Source organism: Nerophis ophidion, linkage group LG21, assembly GCF_033978795.1.
Source record: "Nerophis ophidion isolate RoL-2023_Sa linkage group LG21, RoL_Noph_v1.0, whole genome shotgun sequence".
In the NCBI taxonomy this organism is placed as follows: Eukaryota; Metazoa; Chordata; class Actinopteri; order Syngnathiformes; family Syngnathidae; genus Nerophis; species Nerophis ophidion.
In genome coordinates, this window is record NC_084631.1 from 44,192,487 (window position 1) to 44,212,140 (window position 19,654).

General features: G+C 41.1%; 1 protein-coding gene across 2 annotated transcripts in view; it reads right to left on the reverse strand.

Moving 5' to 3' along the window:
- Window positions 1-19,654, reverse strand: part of myo1g (myosin IG) — a 112,621-nt gene that overhangs the window by 59,383 nt on the left and 33,584 nt on the right. For both annotated transcript variants that reach the window (XM_061882715.1, XM_061882716.1), the window contains 5 exons: window positions 10,810-10,884; window positions 10,560-10,692; window positions 4,129-4,295; window positions 3,851-4,058; window positions 1-109 (listed from right to left, as the gene is read on the reverse strand). The exon at window positions 1-109 is cut by the window's left edge and continues 115 nt beyond it. In XM_061882715.1, the coding sequence (XP_061738699.1) occupies window positions 1-109; window positions 3,851-4,058; window positions 4,129-4,295; window positions 10,560-10,692; window positions 10,810-10,884 (692 nt within the window). The remainder of the gene's footprint in view (window positions 110-3,850; window positions 4,059-4,128; window positions 4,296-10,559; window positions 10,693-10,809; window positions 10,885-19,654) is intronic.

Here is a 19,654-nt window from a genome sequence, read left to right on the forward strand (position 1 = left end):
CGACTTCCCAAAAGTGGACCTTGACCTTGTAACGTTTAAAGCATCCCATGATGGCGTAAATGGCCTTCATGCGGCGGCACCTCATGCGGGCCAGAGCTCCACGCCACACCTGTGTGAATTCAAAAAAAAAAGAGAGAGACAAAAAAGGACCACAGTGAGCGGAAAAACCAAACATGTGCTCCAATTGGACTTCTCCTGGAGACTCATCCAAGTAGGTCATTATGTAAGAAGATGGTCATTCCTAATGGACTTTTATGTAACGGCGCTCTGGATGGCATTAATGATCCCCCGTTAGCGTGAGAGGGAATTAGGATTCAAGCATACATTTCATCTATACATGAACCACCTTGGATGCCATGCACACATTCCTGGTGGCTGATTAACAGGACATGAAATCATGTCTACGTGGCAAGTAAAAGGACTGGCAGATCAATGTTTCCTCATTAAAACACAAGTAAAACTTAGCAAAATTAATATTTGTGGCACATCTAGGGTTCTACGGCAGTGGTCCCCAACCACCAGGCTTGATTGAAGATCGCAGAAGAATGTTTTAATTAAATAAACACAAAAAAACACAAGATACAATTAGTGCACCAACCGAAAAAAACTCCCTTTTTAATGACAAAAAAAAAGGATAAAACACTGAATATTGACAACATTTGAACGTCACACCCACTCTCCATCCACATATTATACAATCAAGCGAAACGCGACAAAAATGCAACAAACAGCGAAATATGAACGCGAAGGGTAAAAAAAACAAAAAAACACCTACAATCTGATATATCTGTAAACTTTAGAACTTTGTTGTAAAAATGTCCTTCCACGTCTGTCCCTGACACACACGTTTCAGGCTCTGAAAACACTCTGTGGAAACGCTCCCCACCCACACTGCTTGGTGCCTCGTCTGAGCTGCTGTGACTTACATGACCATAGTAACTAATTAGATTACCTTAGTAACTAATTAGATGACCATAGTAACTAATTAGATGACCATATTAACTAATTAGATGACCATATTAACTAATTAGATGACCATAGTAACTAATTAGATGACCATAGTAACTAATTGCATGACCATAGTAACTAATTAGATGACCATAGTAACTAATTAGATTACCTTAGTAACTAATTAGATGACCATAGTAACTAATTAGATGACCATATTAACTAATTAGATGACCATAGTAACTAATTAGATGACCATAGTAACTAATGAGATGACCATAGTAACTAATTGCATGACCATAGTAACTAATTAGATGACCATAGTAACTAATGAGATGACCATAGTAACTAATTGCATGACCATAGTAACTAATTAGATGACCATAGTAACTAATTAGATGAGCATAGTAACTAATTAGATGACCATATTAACTAATTAGATGACCATAGTAACTAATTAGATGACCATAGTAACTAATGAGATGACCATAGTAACTAATTGCATGACCATAGTAACTAATTAGATGACCATAGTAACTAATGAGATGACCATAGTAACTAATTGCATGACCATAGTAACTAATTAGATGACCATAGTAACTAATTAGATGAGCATAGTAACTAATTAGATCACCATAGTAACTAATTAGATGACCATATTAACTAATTAGATGACCATAGTAACTAATTAGATGACCATAGTAACTAATTAGATGACCATAGTAACTAATTGCATGACCATAGTAACTAATTGCATGACCATAGTAACTAATTAGATGACCACAGTAACTAATTAGATGACCATAGTAACTAATTAGATGACCATAGTAACTAATAAGATGACCATAGTAACTAATAAGATGACCATAGCAACTAATTAGATGACCATAGTAACTAATTAGATGACCATAGTAACTAATAAGATGACCATAGCAACTAATTAGATGACCATAGTAACTAATTAGATGACCATAGTAACTAATTAGATGACCATAGTAACTAATTAGATGACCATAGTAACTAATTAGATGACCATAGTAACTAGTATATCAGGCAAAAGCACAGATTCCAACCATTGAAATACCGTATTTCCTTGAATTGCCGCCGTTATTTAGTATGCGCCTGCCTAGAATTTCCGCAGGGTCAAACTCGTCACGTCACGAGTGACACTTCACCTGTCATCATTTTCAAAATGGAGGAGGCTGATTTCAATCATTTGAAATCGCATAAAGGGAAGAAGATTAAGAGCTATTCAGTAGGATTTAAGGTCCAAGCTAATGAATATGCTAAAAAGAACAGTAAGCAGCTATGTTTTGTTAATATACCGTAGCTGCGTGTGTCAAATACGAGTCATTAAATGACTCCCGCCTCCTGGTGGTAGAGGGCGCTAGTGATCCTTCTTGCGACTACTCGGCTGCAGAAGAAGTGACAACAAGCAGCGATCGTTTATTTTGTCCTCTCGCTTGCACTTTTAACATGGAGGATTACATATCTAAAATGAGACAGTTTTCTAAACTGGACTTTCAATTGAAGCAGGAATCACCTCAATATATCTCGGACCTCATCCAAATTTACATTCCTGCGCGCGCTCTGGGGTCCGAGAGCCAGTTCCAGCTCGTGGTGCCCAAGACCAGACTTAAGACCAGGGGAGACAGGACCTTCTCTGTGGTCGGCCCTAAGATCTGGAACACTCTGCCCCTCCATGTTCAAACTGCTTCCACAGTGGAGTGTTTTAAGTCTCGTATTAAGACCCACTTTTATTCTTTGGCTTTTAACACTACGTGAGTTGTGTGGTCCTCTGTCCTCTGTGGTGAAGTGAGTTATATTTATATAGCGCTTTTTCTCTAATGACTCAAAGCGCTTTACATAGTGAAACCCAATATCTAATTTCTACATTTAAAGCAGTGTGGGTGGCACTGGGAGCAGGTGGGTAAAGTGTCTTGCCCAAGGACACAACGGCAGTGACTAGGATGGCGGAAGTGGGAATCGAACCTGCAACCCTCAAGTTGCTGGCACGGCCGCTCTACCAACCGAGCTATACCGCCCCCGTTGTCCTCTGTGTTTTTTTATACACTTTGATTTCTATTTTACCGTTTTAATTGATTTTACCCTTTAAAATAGTTTTTAATCATATTCCTTTTTATATTGTTTTTTTATATTGGTTTTATATTTTATTTTTTGTTTTTATTCAGTCATTGGTGGAGCATAATATTGTTTTTTTTAATGTTGTTTTTAACATGGCTGTGGAGCACTTTGGAAACGTTATTGTTTAAATGTGCTATATAAATAAAGTGGATTGAGGTAATAAAGGAAGATCTCCATCGAGACTTTTAAAACTGAAGAAAGATAAGGAAGACTTCTATAAACAAGTTATCGATGCTTTTGATCAGAAGGAGCTGCGCATGGACTTCATTTATAAGTAAAGGTAAGACCATAATAACCTTTTTTTTATTAAATGTGCTTTTCATGATGGTATCCTTACATCACACTCAAATTTATAAGCGCAGGTCTAAATTTACTGCATGCCTTAGTGAGAAGAGGTTTTAAAATAATTAGCGTGTTACCGCATGCCTTTGGTAAGTGCCGGACTGAGAAGAGGTTTTAAATGAATTAGCGCCCCGGTGGCAATTCAAGGAAATACGGTATTTGGAAATGTCCGGCAGGCCAGATTGAAAAGCTTATTGAATGAATGAATGAATGAGTTGTACTTGTATAGCCCTTTTCTACCTTCAAGGTACTCAAAGCGCTTTGACACTACTTCCCCATTCACACACTGATGGAGGGAGCTGCCATGCAAGGCGCTAACCAGCACCCAGCATTATTGTGCCGCATGTGGCCCCCGGGTCTTGATTTGTCTATGTCTGGCACAGTGTTTATTCTATGGAAAGGCGAACTGGCTGACCTTTTGTAGGAAAAGGACCAGGATGGGGATGAGGGCGGCTCGCTCCTGTTCCAAAGTGAAAAGGGACCGCGGCGTTCGCACAAACAGCTTGGTGTGGCCGTACGCCACGTCGTCCTGGAAACCGTGCTGCTTGACGATGGCCTCCACCGCCTCCCGGTCCGAATCCATCAGGTGGTTGGGCCAGGTGTACTCACACGTCATCTTATACCTGTAGAAGGTTGCAGTAAACATCAGCGGGGAGTGAATAAGAAGTCAACTGTCATCAGTATCGCTGTTACCGTTGCAGGAAGCGAGCGTAGGGCTGCCTGTAGGCGAATCCCGCCCTGCGGACCATGACGTTCTCCAGCAGGCCCAGATAGGCCACCTGATGCTGGCAGCGAGCGTCGTCAAACAGCAGAGGGGACTTCTGTTCATTCGGCTTGATGCATCGCACGTAGTACGGCTCCTGAAAGGCAAAGGTTTTTGTCTACTTTATCACAGGTTATTATCTAGGAAGGTTGTCACTCTGCTATCAAAATAACAGTTGCTGATTTATCTCAAGCTAATTTGGATTTTTTTTTCATGAAAACAAGGTGACTCTGTAAAAAATCTGGGTATTATCTTCCACCCAACTCTCTCCTTTGAGTCACACATTAAAAGCGTTACTAAAACGGCCTTCTTTCATCTCCGTAATATCGCTAAAATTCGCTCCATTTTGTCCACCAAAGACACTGAGATCATTATCCATGCGTTTGTTACGTCTCGCCTCGATTACTGTAACGTATTATTTTGGGGTCTCCCCATGTCTAGCATTAAAAGATTACAGTTGGTACAAAATGCGGCTGCTAGACTTTTGACAAGAACAAGAAAGTTTGATCATATTACGCCTGTACTGTATATACCTTTATATACATATATACATACATATATACCTATACTGTATATACCTTTATATACATATATACATACATATATACCTATACTGTATATACCTTTATATACATATATACATACATATATACCTATACTGTATATACCTTTATATACATATATACATACATATATACCTATACTGTATATACATATATACATACATATATACCTATACTGTATATACCTTTATATACATATATACATACAAAAATACCTATACTGTATATACCTTTATATACATATATACATACATATATACCTATACTGTATATACCTTTATATACATATATACATACATATATACCTATACTGTATATACCTTTATCTACATATATACATACATATATACCTATACTGTATATACCTTTATCTACATATATACATACATATATACCTATACTGTATATACCTTTATATACATATATACATACATATATACCTATACTGTATATACCTTTATATACATATATACATACATATATACCTATACTGTATATACCTTTATATACATATATACATACATATATACCTATACTGTATATACTTTTATATACATATATACCTATACTGTATATACCTTTATATACATACATATATACCTATACTGTATATACCTTTATATACATATATACATACATATATACCTGTACTGGCTCCCCTGCACTGGCTTCCTGTGAACTTAAGATGTGACTTTAAGGTTTTACTACTTACGTATAAAATACTACACAGTCTAGCTCCATCCTATCTTGCCGATTGTATTGTACCATATGTCTCGGCAAGAAATCTGCGTTCAAAGGACTCCGGCTTATTAGTGATGCCCAAAGCCCAAAAAAAGTATGCGGGCTATAGAGCGTTTTCCGTTCGGGCTCCAGTACTCTGGAATGCCCTCCCGGTAACAGTTCGAGATGCCACCTCAGTAGAAGCATTTAAGTCTCACCTTAAAACTCATCTGTATACTCTAGCCTTTAAATAGACCTCCTTTTTAGACCAGTTGATCTGCCGTTTTTTTTTCTTTTTTCTCCTATGTCCCCCCCCTCCCTTGTGGAGGGGGTCCGGTCCGGTGACCATGGATGAAGTACTGGCTGTCCAGAGTCGGGACCCAGGATGGACCGCTCCTCGGGACCCAGGATGGACCGCTCGCCTGTGTATCGGTTGGGGACATCTCTACGCTGCTGATCCGCCTCCGCTTGAGATGGTTTCCTGTGGACGGGACACCGCTGAATGCGGTGATACAGCGGCACCGCCACTGTATAATACTGGCGGGCCAGCTCTAATGTTAATTTATTATTGCCCCAAGGGCCAAATGAAATCACATGGCGGGCCAAATTTGGCCCGCGGGCCAGAGTTGGACATCCATGCTATAGTTGGTCGCTACATCTGTAAATGCAAGTTGAAACCACTATGCAAAGCGAAAGCCATTTATCAACAACACCCAGAAACGCCGCCGGCTTCGCTGGGCCCCGAGCTCATCTAAGATGGACTGATGCAAAGTGGAAAAGTGTTCTGCGGTCTGACGAGTCCGCATTTCAAACTATATTTGGAAACAGAGGACGTGGTGTCCTGTAGAACAAAGAGGAAAATAACCATTCGGATTGTTATAGGCGCAAAGTTGAAAAGCCAGCATGTGTGATGGTATGGGGGTGTATTAGTGCCCAAGGCATGGGTAACTTACACATCTGTGAAGGCACCATTAATGCTGAAAGGTACGTACAGGTTTTGGAGGAACATATGTTAACATCCAAGCAACGTTATCATGGACGCCCCTGCTTATTTCAGCAAGACAAGTGTTACAACAGCGTAGCTTCATAAAAAAAAAGAGTGTGGGTACTCTCCTGGCCCGCCTGCAGTCCAGACCTGTCTCCCATCGAAAATGTGTGGTGCATTTTTAAGAGTAAAATACGACACCAAGACCCCGGACTGTTGAACGACTGAAGCTCTACATAATCAATCAATCAATCAATCAATGTTTATTTATATAGCCCCAAATCACAAATGTCTCAAAGGACTGCACAAATCATTACGACTACAACATCCTCAGAAGAACCCACAAAAGGGCAAGGAAAACTCACACCCAGTGGGCAGGGAGAATTCACATCCAGTGGGACGCCAGTGACAATGCTGACTATGAGAAACCTTGGAGAGGACCTCAGATGTGGGCAACCCCCCCCCTAGGGGACCGAAAGCAATGGATGTCGAGCGGGTCTAACATGATACTGTGAAAGTTCAATCCATAGTGGCTCCAACACAGCCGCGACAGTTCAGTTCAAAGCGGATCCAAGACAGCAGCGAGAGTCCCGTCCACAGGAAGCCATCTCAAGCGGAAAGAATGGGAAATAATTCCACTTTCAAAGCTTCAACAATTAGTTTCCTCAGTTCCCAAAAGTTTATTGAGTGTTGTTAAAAGAAAAGGTGATGTAACACAGTGGTGAACATGCCCTTTCCCAACTACTTTGGTACATGTTGCAGGCATGAAATTCTAAACTAATTATTATTTGCAAAAAAAAATAAAGTTTATGAGTTTGAACATCAAATATCTTGTCTTTGTAGCATATTCAACTGAATATGGCTCGAAAAAGATTTGCAAATCATTGTATTCCGTTTATATTTACATCTAACACAATTTCCCAACTCATATGGAAACGGGGTTTGTATAATCCCTAATCTCATATGAATCAATTCTATTGACGGAATTCTAAATTCAAAGATCAATTAAATCCTAACTAAACTTTATTTTTTCTGTATATTTGACTGACTTCACCATATTACTGGTCTCACATGTCGCAATGTTTGGTCCAGTATATTTCACACGTGGCCGGTGAGTCATCTCTCGAGCTGAGTGTTGTGTTTGAACGCTGCTTTGCACAGATGACGTTTGATTGGCCAATTGAGTGATTGCGAACTATGATGGACGTGAGCTCAATTAGACGCCGCCGAGCAGCTGAGGCTCATCCGGTGCAGGGTTTATTAAAAGGCACACTGAAGTGCAGATGGATGGGATCACATCAACAGGTCCGTCTGAGGGACACACTATCTTGTTACAGGACTGAGAAACCAAGTGGGTGCACTGAGTGGATGCTTGTGCGGTTTTAAGGCCATTGTGCAGACCGAAGGCACATTTTAATAACAATGGATAATCTTTAGACAACATTGATCAAACTGCAAAATAACCGATATTCAAAAAAATAGTTCATATAGGTATAAATTGTGCATAGTAGAGTAGACCTTTGTGCTTTAAGCCCTCTTTGTTTTACAAACCCCGTTTCCAGATGAGTTGGGAAATTATGTTAGATGTAAATATAAACAGAATACAATGATTTGCAAATCCTTTTCAACCCATAATCAGTTGAATATGCTACAAAGACGTATTTTACACTTCATAATGCGCCACACATTTTCCATGGGAGACAGGTCTGGGCTGCAGGCGGGCCAGGAAAGTACCCGCACTCTTTTTTTACGAAACCACGCTGTTGTAACACGTGGCTTGGCATTGTCTTGCTGAAATAAGCAGGGGCGTCCATGATAACGTTGCTTGGATGACAACATATGTTGCTCCAAAACCTGTATGTACCTTTCAGCATTAATGGTGCCTTCACAGATGTGTAAGTTGAATGAATGAATGAATGGTTTATTTTGAGCCATGCAAACAAAAGAATGACATGAAATACAAAAGAGATGTATATATATACACATTATTTTTATACCTACATGGAAAACATTACATGTGACTAATCTTTTGTAGATGTCAAGATTGGCTCAAAAGGGAGTGGGAAGAAGTAAACGTATTAGGTCCCACCCCTATACATATACAATATATATATATACAATATATAATACAATAATATATATATAATTCAATTCAGTGGTTGCTGCGTAGATGCTATATATTATCTATATATAATAAATTTAAATTCACACACACTTACATATATATGTGCACACACATACATACACAACACACACATATATACACACACATATATACAATTTGTATATATATATATATATATATATATATATATATATATATATATATATATATATATACACACATAATCACATACATACACACATGCAAAATACACACATATCCATCATATACACACACACCTATATAAATACTATATATATATAATAGTATATATAATATACACTTTTGTCTAAACATTAACAGTTTTTGGTGCCTATGGGAACAAGCTTTCATTTTGACTGTTACCCATGCCTTGGGCACTAATACACCCCCATACCATCACAGATGCTGGCTTTTCAACTTTGCTCCAATCACAATCTGGATGGTAATTTTCCTCTTTGTTCCGGAGGACACCACGTCCACAGTTTCCAAATAAAATTTGAAATGTGGACTCGTCAGACCACAGAACACTTTTTCACTTTGCATAAGTCCATCCGCCCAGCGTAGCTGGCGGCGTTTCTGGGTGTTGTTGATAAATGGCTTTCGCTTTGCATAGTAGTTTTAACTTGCACTTACAGATGTAGCGACCAACTGTAGATACTGACAGTAGTTTTATGAAGTGTTCCTGAGCCCATGTGGTGACATCCTTTACACACTGATGTCTGTTTTTGATGCAGTACAGCCTGAGGGGTCAAAGGTCTGTAATATCATCGCTTACGTGCAGTGATTTCTCCAGATTCTCTGAACCTTTTGATGATTTTACAGACCGTAGATGGTAAAATCCCTAAATTCCTTGCAATAGCTCGTTGAGAAATGTTGTTCTAAAACTGTTTGACGATTTGTTTACAAAGTGGTAACCCTCGTTCCATCCTTGTTTGTGAATTACTTAGCATTTATCGATAACAGTCTGCATGGTTCGCTTCCCCTTTCGGTCCGGATGACACAATGTCAAATATTTCCAAAAACAATTTAAAATGTGAACTCTTCAGACCACAGAACACTTTTCCACTTTGCATCAGTCCATCTTTGATGATCTCGGGCCCAGAGAAGCCGGCGGCGTTTCTGGATGTTGTTGATAAATGCCTTTCGCTTTGCATAGTAGAGCTTTAACTTGCACTTACAGATGTAGCGACAAACTGTATTTAGTGACAGTGGTTTTCTGAAGTGTTCCTGAGCCCATGTGGTGATATCCTTTAGAGATTGATGTCGGTTTTTGATACAGTGCCGTCTGATGGATGGAAGGTCACAGTCATTCAATGTTGGTTTCCGGCCATGCCGCTTACGTGGAGTGATTTCTCCAGATTCTCTGAACCTTTTGATGATATTATGGAGCGTAGATGTTGAAATCCCTCAATTTCTTGCAATGTCACTTTGAGAAAGGTTGTTCTTAAACTGTTTGACTATTTGCTCACGCAGTTGTGGACAAAGGGGTGTACCTCGCCCCATCCTTTCTTGGGAAAGACTGAGCCTTTTTTGGGAAGCTGTTTTTATAGCCAATCATGGCACCCACCTGTTCCCAATTAGCCTGCACACCTGTGGGATGTTCCAAATAAGTGTTTGATGAGCATTATCAGTATTTATTGCCACCTTTCCCAACTTCTTTGTCACGTGCTGCTGGCATCAAATTCTAAAGTTAATGATTATTTGCAAAAAAAAAAATTAAGTTTATGAGTTTGAACATCAAATATGTTGTCTTTGTAGCATATTCAACTGAATATGGCTTGAAAAAGATTTGCAAATCATTGTATTCTGTTTATATTTACATCTAACACAATTTCCCAACTCATATGGAAACAGGGTTTGTAACTTAGGTACCCCAGCTTTAAGAAAACATTGAAAAGAATTGAAGTAATGCAGCCAAACGCCCAGCAGAAAGTGCACAATACAGACCTTGCAGGCCAGTTTCTCCACTAAGGCAATAATGGAGTTCTTGAAGAGAGTGGCTGCTGTAAGAGGTCGCTTCGTGACCTCGGTGATGCCGAGTTGGCCGTCTGGCCACATCTCCTTCATGACTGGGTTGGAGCTTAAAAAGAAGGGCAGAAAAGAGAAAAAGGGACGTGATTCAATAGGCGATGTTGAGGAGAATCCAGGCGTCCACTCGGCCTGGTTCCTCTAGAGTCCTGATGGGTGTGTTTGGCACCTGTGGTACATGAGGCGCTTGAAATCTTGGAAGAGCAGGTCTCGGTTTTTGTCCAGGAAGCCCTCCACGGAATATCTGTAATAGATAGACGGCGAGGGAGAGTAATAAAGACTTTATGAGCAAAAGTCGTTCAGGTTGGAGGTCAAAGCTGGAGAGAACTTGGAGAAAAATCAAGATGTCCGAACTCCGGATGTCAGAATGTGTGCGAGTGCAGGGCTCACATCACTATTTCTCCTCGCCATTGCTTTATAACAGGGGTCTCAAACTCAGTTCACCTGGGGGCCACTGGTTGCAGAGTCTGGGTGAGGCCGGGCCGCAAGAAAAGAAAATATTGTAGCGTCCCGGAAGAGTTAGTGCTGCAACGGGTTCTGGGTATTTGTTCTGTTTTGTTTATGTTGTGTTACGGTGTGGATGTTCTCCCGAATTGTGTTTGTCATTCTTGTTTGGTGTGGGTTCAAAGTGTGGTGCATATTTGTAGCAGTGTTAAAGTTGTTTATACGGCCACCCTCAGTGTGACCTGTATGGTTGTTGACCAAGTATGCCTTGCATTCACTTTGTGTGAAAAGCCGTAGATATGTGACTGGGCCGGCGTGCACAGGCAGTGCCTTTAAAGGCCTACTGAAATGAGATTTTCTTATTTAAAACGGGGATAGCAGGTCCATTCTATGTGTCATACTTGATCATTTCGCCATATTGCCATATTTTTGCTGAACGGATTTAGTAGAGAACATAAACGATAAAGTTTGCAACTTTTGGTCACTAATAAAAAAGCCTTGCCTGTACAGGAAGTAGCAGACGATGTGCGTGTGACATCACCGGTGTGAGGGCCACTCACATCTGAACATTGTTTACAATCACATGGTCACCAGCAGCTAGAGCAATTCGGACCGAGAAAGCGACAAATTTCCCATTAATTTGAGCGAGGATGAAAGATTTGTGGATGAGGATATTGATAGTGAAGGACTAGAAAAATAAAGAAATAAACAAATGAAATAAAAAGCGACGGCTTCGGGCGGCGGCAGTGTGAGCGTTTCAGATGTAGTTAGACACATTTACTAGGATAAATGTGGAAGATCCCTTCTCTGCTTATTGTTTTAATAGTGTTTTAGTGAGATTGTAAAGACATACCTGAAAGTCTGATGGCTGCGGTGAACGCCAGTGTCTCAGAGAGAAGCCGAGCTCACAGCTGCCTTTTTTGACAGCTGCTGCAGGAGGACGCATAATCCACTGATGTCTCGAGTAAGATATATATCACAATTTTCCCTTCCAAAAACACGCTGGTTGACGTAGAGAAACATGCTCGCTTGACCGCTCTGTGTTAAAGCTTCACAACAAACAAAGAAACACCGGCTGTGTTTCGGTTGCTAAAGGCAGCTGCAATCCACCGCTTTTCACCAACAGCATTCTTCTTTGACGTCTCCATTATTTAATTGAACAAATTGCAAAAGACTCAGCAACACAGATGTCCAAATTACTGTGTAATTATGCGATGAAAAGAGACGACTTTTAGCCGTAAGTGGTGCTGGGCTAAAATGTCCCCTCCAACCAATGACGTCACAAACACACGTCCTCATACGAGTCATCATTCCGCGACGTTTTCAACAAGAAACTCCGCGGGAAATTTTAAATTGTAATTTAGTAAACTAAAGCGGCCGTATTGGCATGTGTTGCAATGTTAATATTTCATCATTGATATATAAACTATCAGACTGCGTGGTCGCTAGTAGTGGCTTTCAGTAGGCCTTTAATGTTTATTGGCGCGCTGTACTTCTCCCTACGTCCGTGTACCACTCCGTACAGCAGTGTTTTAAAAAGTAATACATTTAACTTCTGGAAACTGATACCGATAATTTCCGATATTACATTCTAAAGCATTTATCGGCAGTCCGATATTACCGGACATCTCTACAAATAACGGTTTGAATTGGTTATTGGGGACTGTTATTACTGACGGACAGGTGTCGCAATGTGACGTAAGAAAACCCTCGTCTCCTGTCGCTTCCATTCATTTACCGCTTTTCCACTAACGCGGGGGTAGGCAACCGAGAACGTTGAAAGAGCCATTTTGGAGCAAAATAACACAACACTGTCAAGCGCTATTCATATAAAACTCGCGGCCCGCACTAACAGACTTTCATATTAAGGTGGAGACCGCAAAACAACATCTCAGGGGTCTCAGACGGTGTTTTAAAAGGACACCGCTTCGCACGTTTACTAAATAGGACGACGTTTGGGCGGCTTTGTGAGCATCGTCGCTCATGTCATTCAGGGCGGCAGTTTGAACATAATCCAGACCACAGATAATGACAAAATTAAGTATTTGTTACTTAGAATACGTTCCCTATACTAAAGTGTTACCAAAAACATAACTTTGTCTTGAATTTGAAAAATGTTTATTTTTTTATTTTTCACTAATGAAGGGTTCGGTGAATGCGCATATGAAACTGGTGGGGTTCGGTACCTCCATCAAGGTTAAGAACCACTGCTCTAAAGGCTTAGTGGCCACATGCGTGGACAGCACATTTAAGCTCTTATTTCCAAAATTGTGTACACTACTGAATTGGGGTCTTATGGCCACTTATGTGGACACTTATACTGCCATCATTGTGGTGTCAGAAGAGTATAACATACAATGGAATTTGGAAAAAAAAGAAGTGTAAAAATAAGAATTAGCATGTCACTAAACATGAAGTACACGTTTGTGTATTTATGGACTAAGTACATCACATCAAAAGATGATTCTTAGTTTTTATTCTAATTAGGGTCCAATAAGCCCAAATAGTGAAGTGAATTATATTTATATAGCGCTTTTCTCTAGTGACTCAAAGCGCTTTTACATAGTGGAACCCAATATCTAAGTAACATCTAAACCAGTGTGGGTGGCACTGGGAGCAGGTGGGTAAAGTGTCTTGCCCAAGGACATAACGGCAGTGACTAGGATGGTGTAAGCGGGGATCGAACCTGGAACCCTCAAGTTCCTGACATGGCCACTCGACCAACCAGGTGCTGGAGCCTATCTCAGCTACAATCGAGCGGAAGGCCGGGTTCACCCTGGACAAGTCGCTACCTCATCACAGGGCCAACACAGATAGACAGACAACATTCACACACTAAGGCCAATTTAGTGTTGCCGATCAACCTATCCCCAGGTGCATGTCTTTGGAGGAAGCCGGAGTACCCGGAGGGAACCCGCGCAGTCACGGAGAGAACATGCAAACTCCACACAGAAAGATCCCGAGTCCGGGATTGAACTCAGGACCTTCGTATTGTGGGGCACATGCACTAACCCCTGCGACACCGCGCTTTTAATTTTAGTGTATTAATAGGATAATACATTTGCATTAAGTGGGCGTGGCCTTTGTGCAAAAGCATGGAGTTATTATGGGATGCATCGCGCTGAATAGCAAAGACAAATAAAAAATAAGCATGTAAAAAAAACAGCTTGGACCTTAAGAGGTTAACTAATGCGCCGTATAATCCGGGGCGCTTTATATATGAAAAAAAGATCAAAAATAGACCAGTCATCGGCAGTGCACCTTATAATCGGGAAAATACGGTATGCAAATGACACCACGTCATATTGAGACCACACCCCTGGGCCCGCCTCACATCCATGGAAACACTGAAATGCTGGCCAGTCCATCAACATCCATCAAATTTGTACAAACGTTTGTACTTGGAGAGAGGCTCACCATGCCAGAGGTGTCCTATGGCTCACAACCACCTGAACGGATTTCCAGTTGAAGTTTGCCATGGAGCTCAGGAAAAGTCGAAACGTATCAGAGCGAGCGGCGACATTCACTTAAAAGGACAGGCCTGACAGGGGAGGACACGCAGGGAGAAGGGCAGATGCTCTCCAGAGATGAGACGCCTCAAAGGAAAGTGAAGGTCAATACCGACACATGGGGAGGGAGACGGGACCCGGGCGACCACCGTGTCAGATGTCATGCACTTGATCAATCCATCAGCAGAAAGGCTGCGGGCAACTTTGTGTACATGACAAAGCTGACGTCAGGTAAAGGTTGCCGTATTGCAGCGGGAGGAAAAAGAAAGAGGACGGGCAAAGTAGGTCAAAGCGTGTGTCGGTTCAGAGAGAGAGAGGGGGGGTGGTATATTTAGCTCCAGTGAGCTTTGACTCAGATAGGAGGAGATAGAGGGTGGGCAGCACCAGCCTGGAGGAGAGACAGCTCATGGGGAGTGACCTGGACCTAAGCACACACTCCAGTCTGGCATGCGGCGTTTACACAAACTGCACGGCATAAAATGAGCTAAGAATATAGAGAGGCGTAAAAAGCTGTCAGTGATGTACCAGCAGGCATTTTAAATACTGTTGATTACTTGTTTACATGCAAAACTGCAGATGTGGGAACAAGCATCAAATCAATGACTGTGGCATGAATAAATCACTGAAGAGGTTCGAATTTTAGAGTACTGTATTTCCTTGAATTACCGCCGGGTATATAGTATGCGCCTGACTGGAATTACTGCCGGGTCAAACTCGTTTCGCAAAATAATTAGCGCATGCTTAGCAGCTGGATTAACAAATTCGTTTCGCAAAATATTATTTTTATTAGCGCATGTCTAGAATTTCCGCCGGGTCCAACTCCTTTCGCCAAATAATTAGCATATGCCTAGAACTTCCGCCGGGTCAAACTCGTCACGTCACGAGTGACACTTCACCTGTCATCATTTTCAAAATGGAGGAGGCTGATTTCAATCATTTGAAATCGCATAAAGGGAAGAAGATTAAGAGCTATTCAGCAGGATTTAAGGTCCAAGCTATTGAATATGCTAAAAAGAAGAGTAAGCAGCTATGGTTTCTTAATATACCGTAGCTGCGTGTGTCAAATATGAGTCATTAAATGACTCCCGCCTCCTGGTGGTAGAGGGCACTAGTGATCCTTCGTGCGACTACTCGGCTGCGGAAGAAGTGACAACAAGCAGCAAGAGTGAGCAGCGATCCTTTATTTTTTCCTCTCGCTTGTACTTTTAACATGGAGGATTACATATCTAAAATAAAACGGTTTTTTAAACTGGACTTTCAATGGAAGCAGGAGGTAATAAAGGAAGATCTCCATCGAGACAGAGAGACATTTAAAACCGAAGAAAGATAAGGAAGACTTCTATAAACAAGTTATCGATGCTTTTGATCAGAAGGAGCTGCGCATGGACTTCATTTATAAGTAAAGGCAAGACCACTATGGACTGGACTCTCACACTATTATGTTGGATCCACTATGGACTGGACTCTCACTATTATGTTAGATCCACTATGGACTGGACTCTCACTATTATGTTAGATCCACTATGGACATAACTCTCACACTATTATGTTAGATCCACTATGGACTGGACTCTCACTATTGTGTTAGATCCACTATGGACTGGACTCTCACTATTATGTTAGATCCACTATGGACTGGACTCTCACTACTATGTTAGATCCACTATGGACTGGACTCTCACACATTTTCAAAATGGAGGAAGCTGATTTCAATCATTTGAAATCGCATAAAGGGAAGAAGATTAAGAGCTATTCAGTAGGATTTAAGGTCCAAGCTATTGAATATGCTAAAAAGAACAGTAAGCAGCTATGGTTTCTTAATATACCGTAGCTGCGTGTGTCAAATAGGAGTCATTAAATGACTCCTGCCTCCTGGTGGTAGAGGGCGCTAGTGATCCTTCTTGCGACTACTCGGCTGCAGAAGAAGTGACAACAAGCAGCAAGAGTGAGCAGCGATCCTTTATTTTTTCCTCTCGCTTGTACTTTTAACATGGAGGATTACATATCTAAAATAAAACAGTTTTCTAAACTGGACTTTCAATGGAAGCAGGAGGTAATAAAGGAAGATCTCCATCGAGACAGAGAGACTTTTAAAACCGAAGAAAGATAAGGAAGACTTCTATAAACAAGTTATCGATGCTTTTGATCAGAAGGAGCTGGCATGGACTTCATTTATAAGTAAAAGTAAGACCATAATAACGTTTTATTTTATTAAATGTGCTTTTCATGATGGTATCCTTACATCACACTCAAATTTATAAGCGCAGGCCTAAATTTACCGCATGCCTTTGGTAAGCGCCGGAGTGAGAAGAGGTTTTAAATTAATTAGCGCCCCGGCGGCAATTCAAGGAAATACAGTATGTTTTTTTCCTTCTACATTATGCATTTTCGGCACGTGCGACTTATACTCCGAAAAATACGATATTCCAAATGGCAGCCACTGTAACTGTTTGTGTTAGTGGAAGGAAAAAAAAAGGTCAATAAATCCTATCGAAGTTCTTCTTGCTACATGACAAAAGTGTCTCGTCCCTCCCCGTCCTGCCTGGATGTGTTCATGTCCGACCCCGCTTGAGATTGAGGGCAGTACACGTGAGCGCCCTGGCTGTGCTGATGAGGGCCACAGACCTCCAGCAACCTCTGGGACATTAAGGCAGGCAAGGAAGAGGACACCATGGAACTACATCTTAAATTGTACAAACCCCAAAACCAGTGAAGTTGGCACATTGTCTAAATCAGGGGTGTCAAACATAAGGCCCGGGGGCCGGATCAGGCCCTAGAACAGGTTTTATCCGGCCCGCGGGATGAGTTTACTAAGTATAAAAATAAGCCCAAATTTTTTGAATGAAAGAAACTGCTGTTCTAAATGTGTCCACTAGATGTCAATATAGCAATTCTTTGTATCTTCGTAGATGCTACATCCATCCATTTTCTACCGCTTATTCCCTTTCGGGCTCGCGGGGGGCGCTGGCGCCTATCTCAGCTACAATCGGGCGGAAGGCGGGGTACACCCTGGACAAGTCGCCACCTCATCGCAGGGCCAACACAGACAGACAACATTCACACTCACATTCACACACTAGGGACCATTTAGTGTTGCCAATCAACCTATCCCCAGGTGCATGTCTTTGGAAGTGGGAGGAAGCCGGAGTACCCGGAGGGAACCCACGCATTCACGGGGAGAACATGCAAACTCCACACAGAAAGATCCCGAGCCTGAGGCAAACGCACTAACCCCTCTGCCACCGATAAGCTTTTTTCTAGTCCTTCACTCTCACTTTCCTCATCCACAAATCTTTCATCCTCTCTCAAATTAATGGGGACATCTTCGCTTTCTCGGTCCGAATCGCTCTCGCTGCTGGTGGCCATGATTGTAAATGTTCAGATGTGAGGAGCTCCACAACCCGTGACGTCACGCGCACATCGTCTGCTACTTCCGGTACAGGCAAGGCTTTTTTATCAGCACCAAAAGTTGTGAACTTTATCGTAGATGCGAAATATGTTAAAAAAGATTTTTTTTTTTTTTTTTTTTTTAAGCACATGGTGTTATGCTCCAGCACTATCTCGCGACGCAGAAAGGGACAAGCGGTAGAAAATGGATGGATAAACGGATGTTAGTACATCAGTTGAGGAAAACGAGCAAACTACATAAATAACATTGTGTAATTTGATTTTTTTATTTTATTTTGATAGCTGGGAAATTAACACCAATGAGTTGACTGATGATTATTATCACATCATTTATTTGAAAAGTACAAATAACGACAAAAAAAGATGGAAACCTACTAACCGCAACATGTAAGTGTAAAAAAACCCTCCAACAACATTATGATTTGAACATTTTCAGATTATGCTTGTTTTATTTTTAAACAAAGAAAACAATCTGAAGTTTTGTTATTTTTAAGTTATGGTGCCGTGATTTTACCAGTCCGGCCCACTTGAGAGTAGATTTTTCTCCATGAGGCCCCTGATCTAAAATGACTTTGACACTCCTGGTCTAAATGGTAAATAAAAACAGAATAAAATGTTTAGCAAATCCTTTTCAACCTATATTTCATTTAAATACACTTCAAAGACAAGATATTTAACGTTCAAACTGGAAAAACCTTGTTATTTTTTGCAAATGTTAGCTCATTTGGAACTTGATGCCCGCAACGTCTTTCATAAAAGCTGGCACAAATGGCCAAAAAGACCGAGAAGGTTGAGGAATGCTCTTCAAACACTTATATGGAACATCCCACAGGTGAAGAGGCTAATTGGGAACAGGTGGGTGCCATGATTGGCTATAAAAGCAGCTTCCGTGAAATTCTCAGTCCTTCACAAAGAAGGATGGGGCGAGGGTCACCATTTTGTGAACAAATGCGTGAGCAAATTGTCCAACAGTTTAAGAACAACGTTTGCCGACCAACTATTGCAAGGAATTTAGAGACGTCATCATCTACGATCCGTAATATCATCAAAAGGTTCAGCAAATCTGGATAAATCACAGCACGTAAGCAGCAATTCCATCCCTCAGGAGGTAGTATTGCATCAAAAAGCGACATTAGTGTAAAGGATATCACCACATGGGCTCAGGAACACTTCATAAAACCACTGTCGGTAACTACAGTTGGTCGCTAGATCTGTAAGTGCAAGTTAAAACTCAACTAGGCAAAGCCGTTTATCAACAACACCCAGAAACGCTGTTGGCTTCTCTGGGCCTGAGCTCATCTAAGATGGACTGATGCAAAGTGTTCTGTGGTTTGATGAGTGCACATTTCAAATTGTTTTTGGAAACGGTGGACGTGGTGTCCTCCGGATCAAAGAGGAAAAGAACAATCCGGATTGTTATAGGCGCAAAGTTAAAAAGCCAGCATCTGTGATACTATGAGGGTGTATTAATAATTAATAATGTTAAAAGGTACACACTGGTACCCACTGGGTGTGAGTTTTCCTTGCCCTTATGTGGGCCTACCGAGGATGTTGTAGTGGTTCGTGTTGTGGTTTGTGCAGCCCTTTGAGACACTAGTGATTTAGGGCTATATAAGTAAACATTGTTTGATTGATTGATTGATTGATTGATTA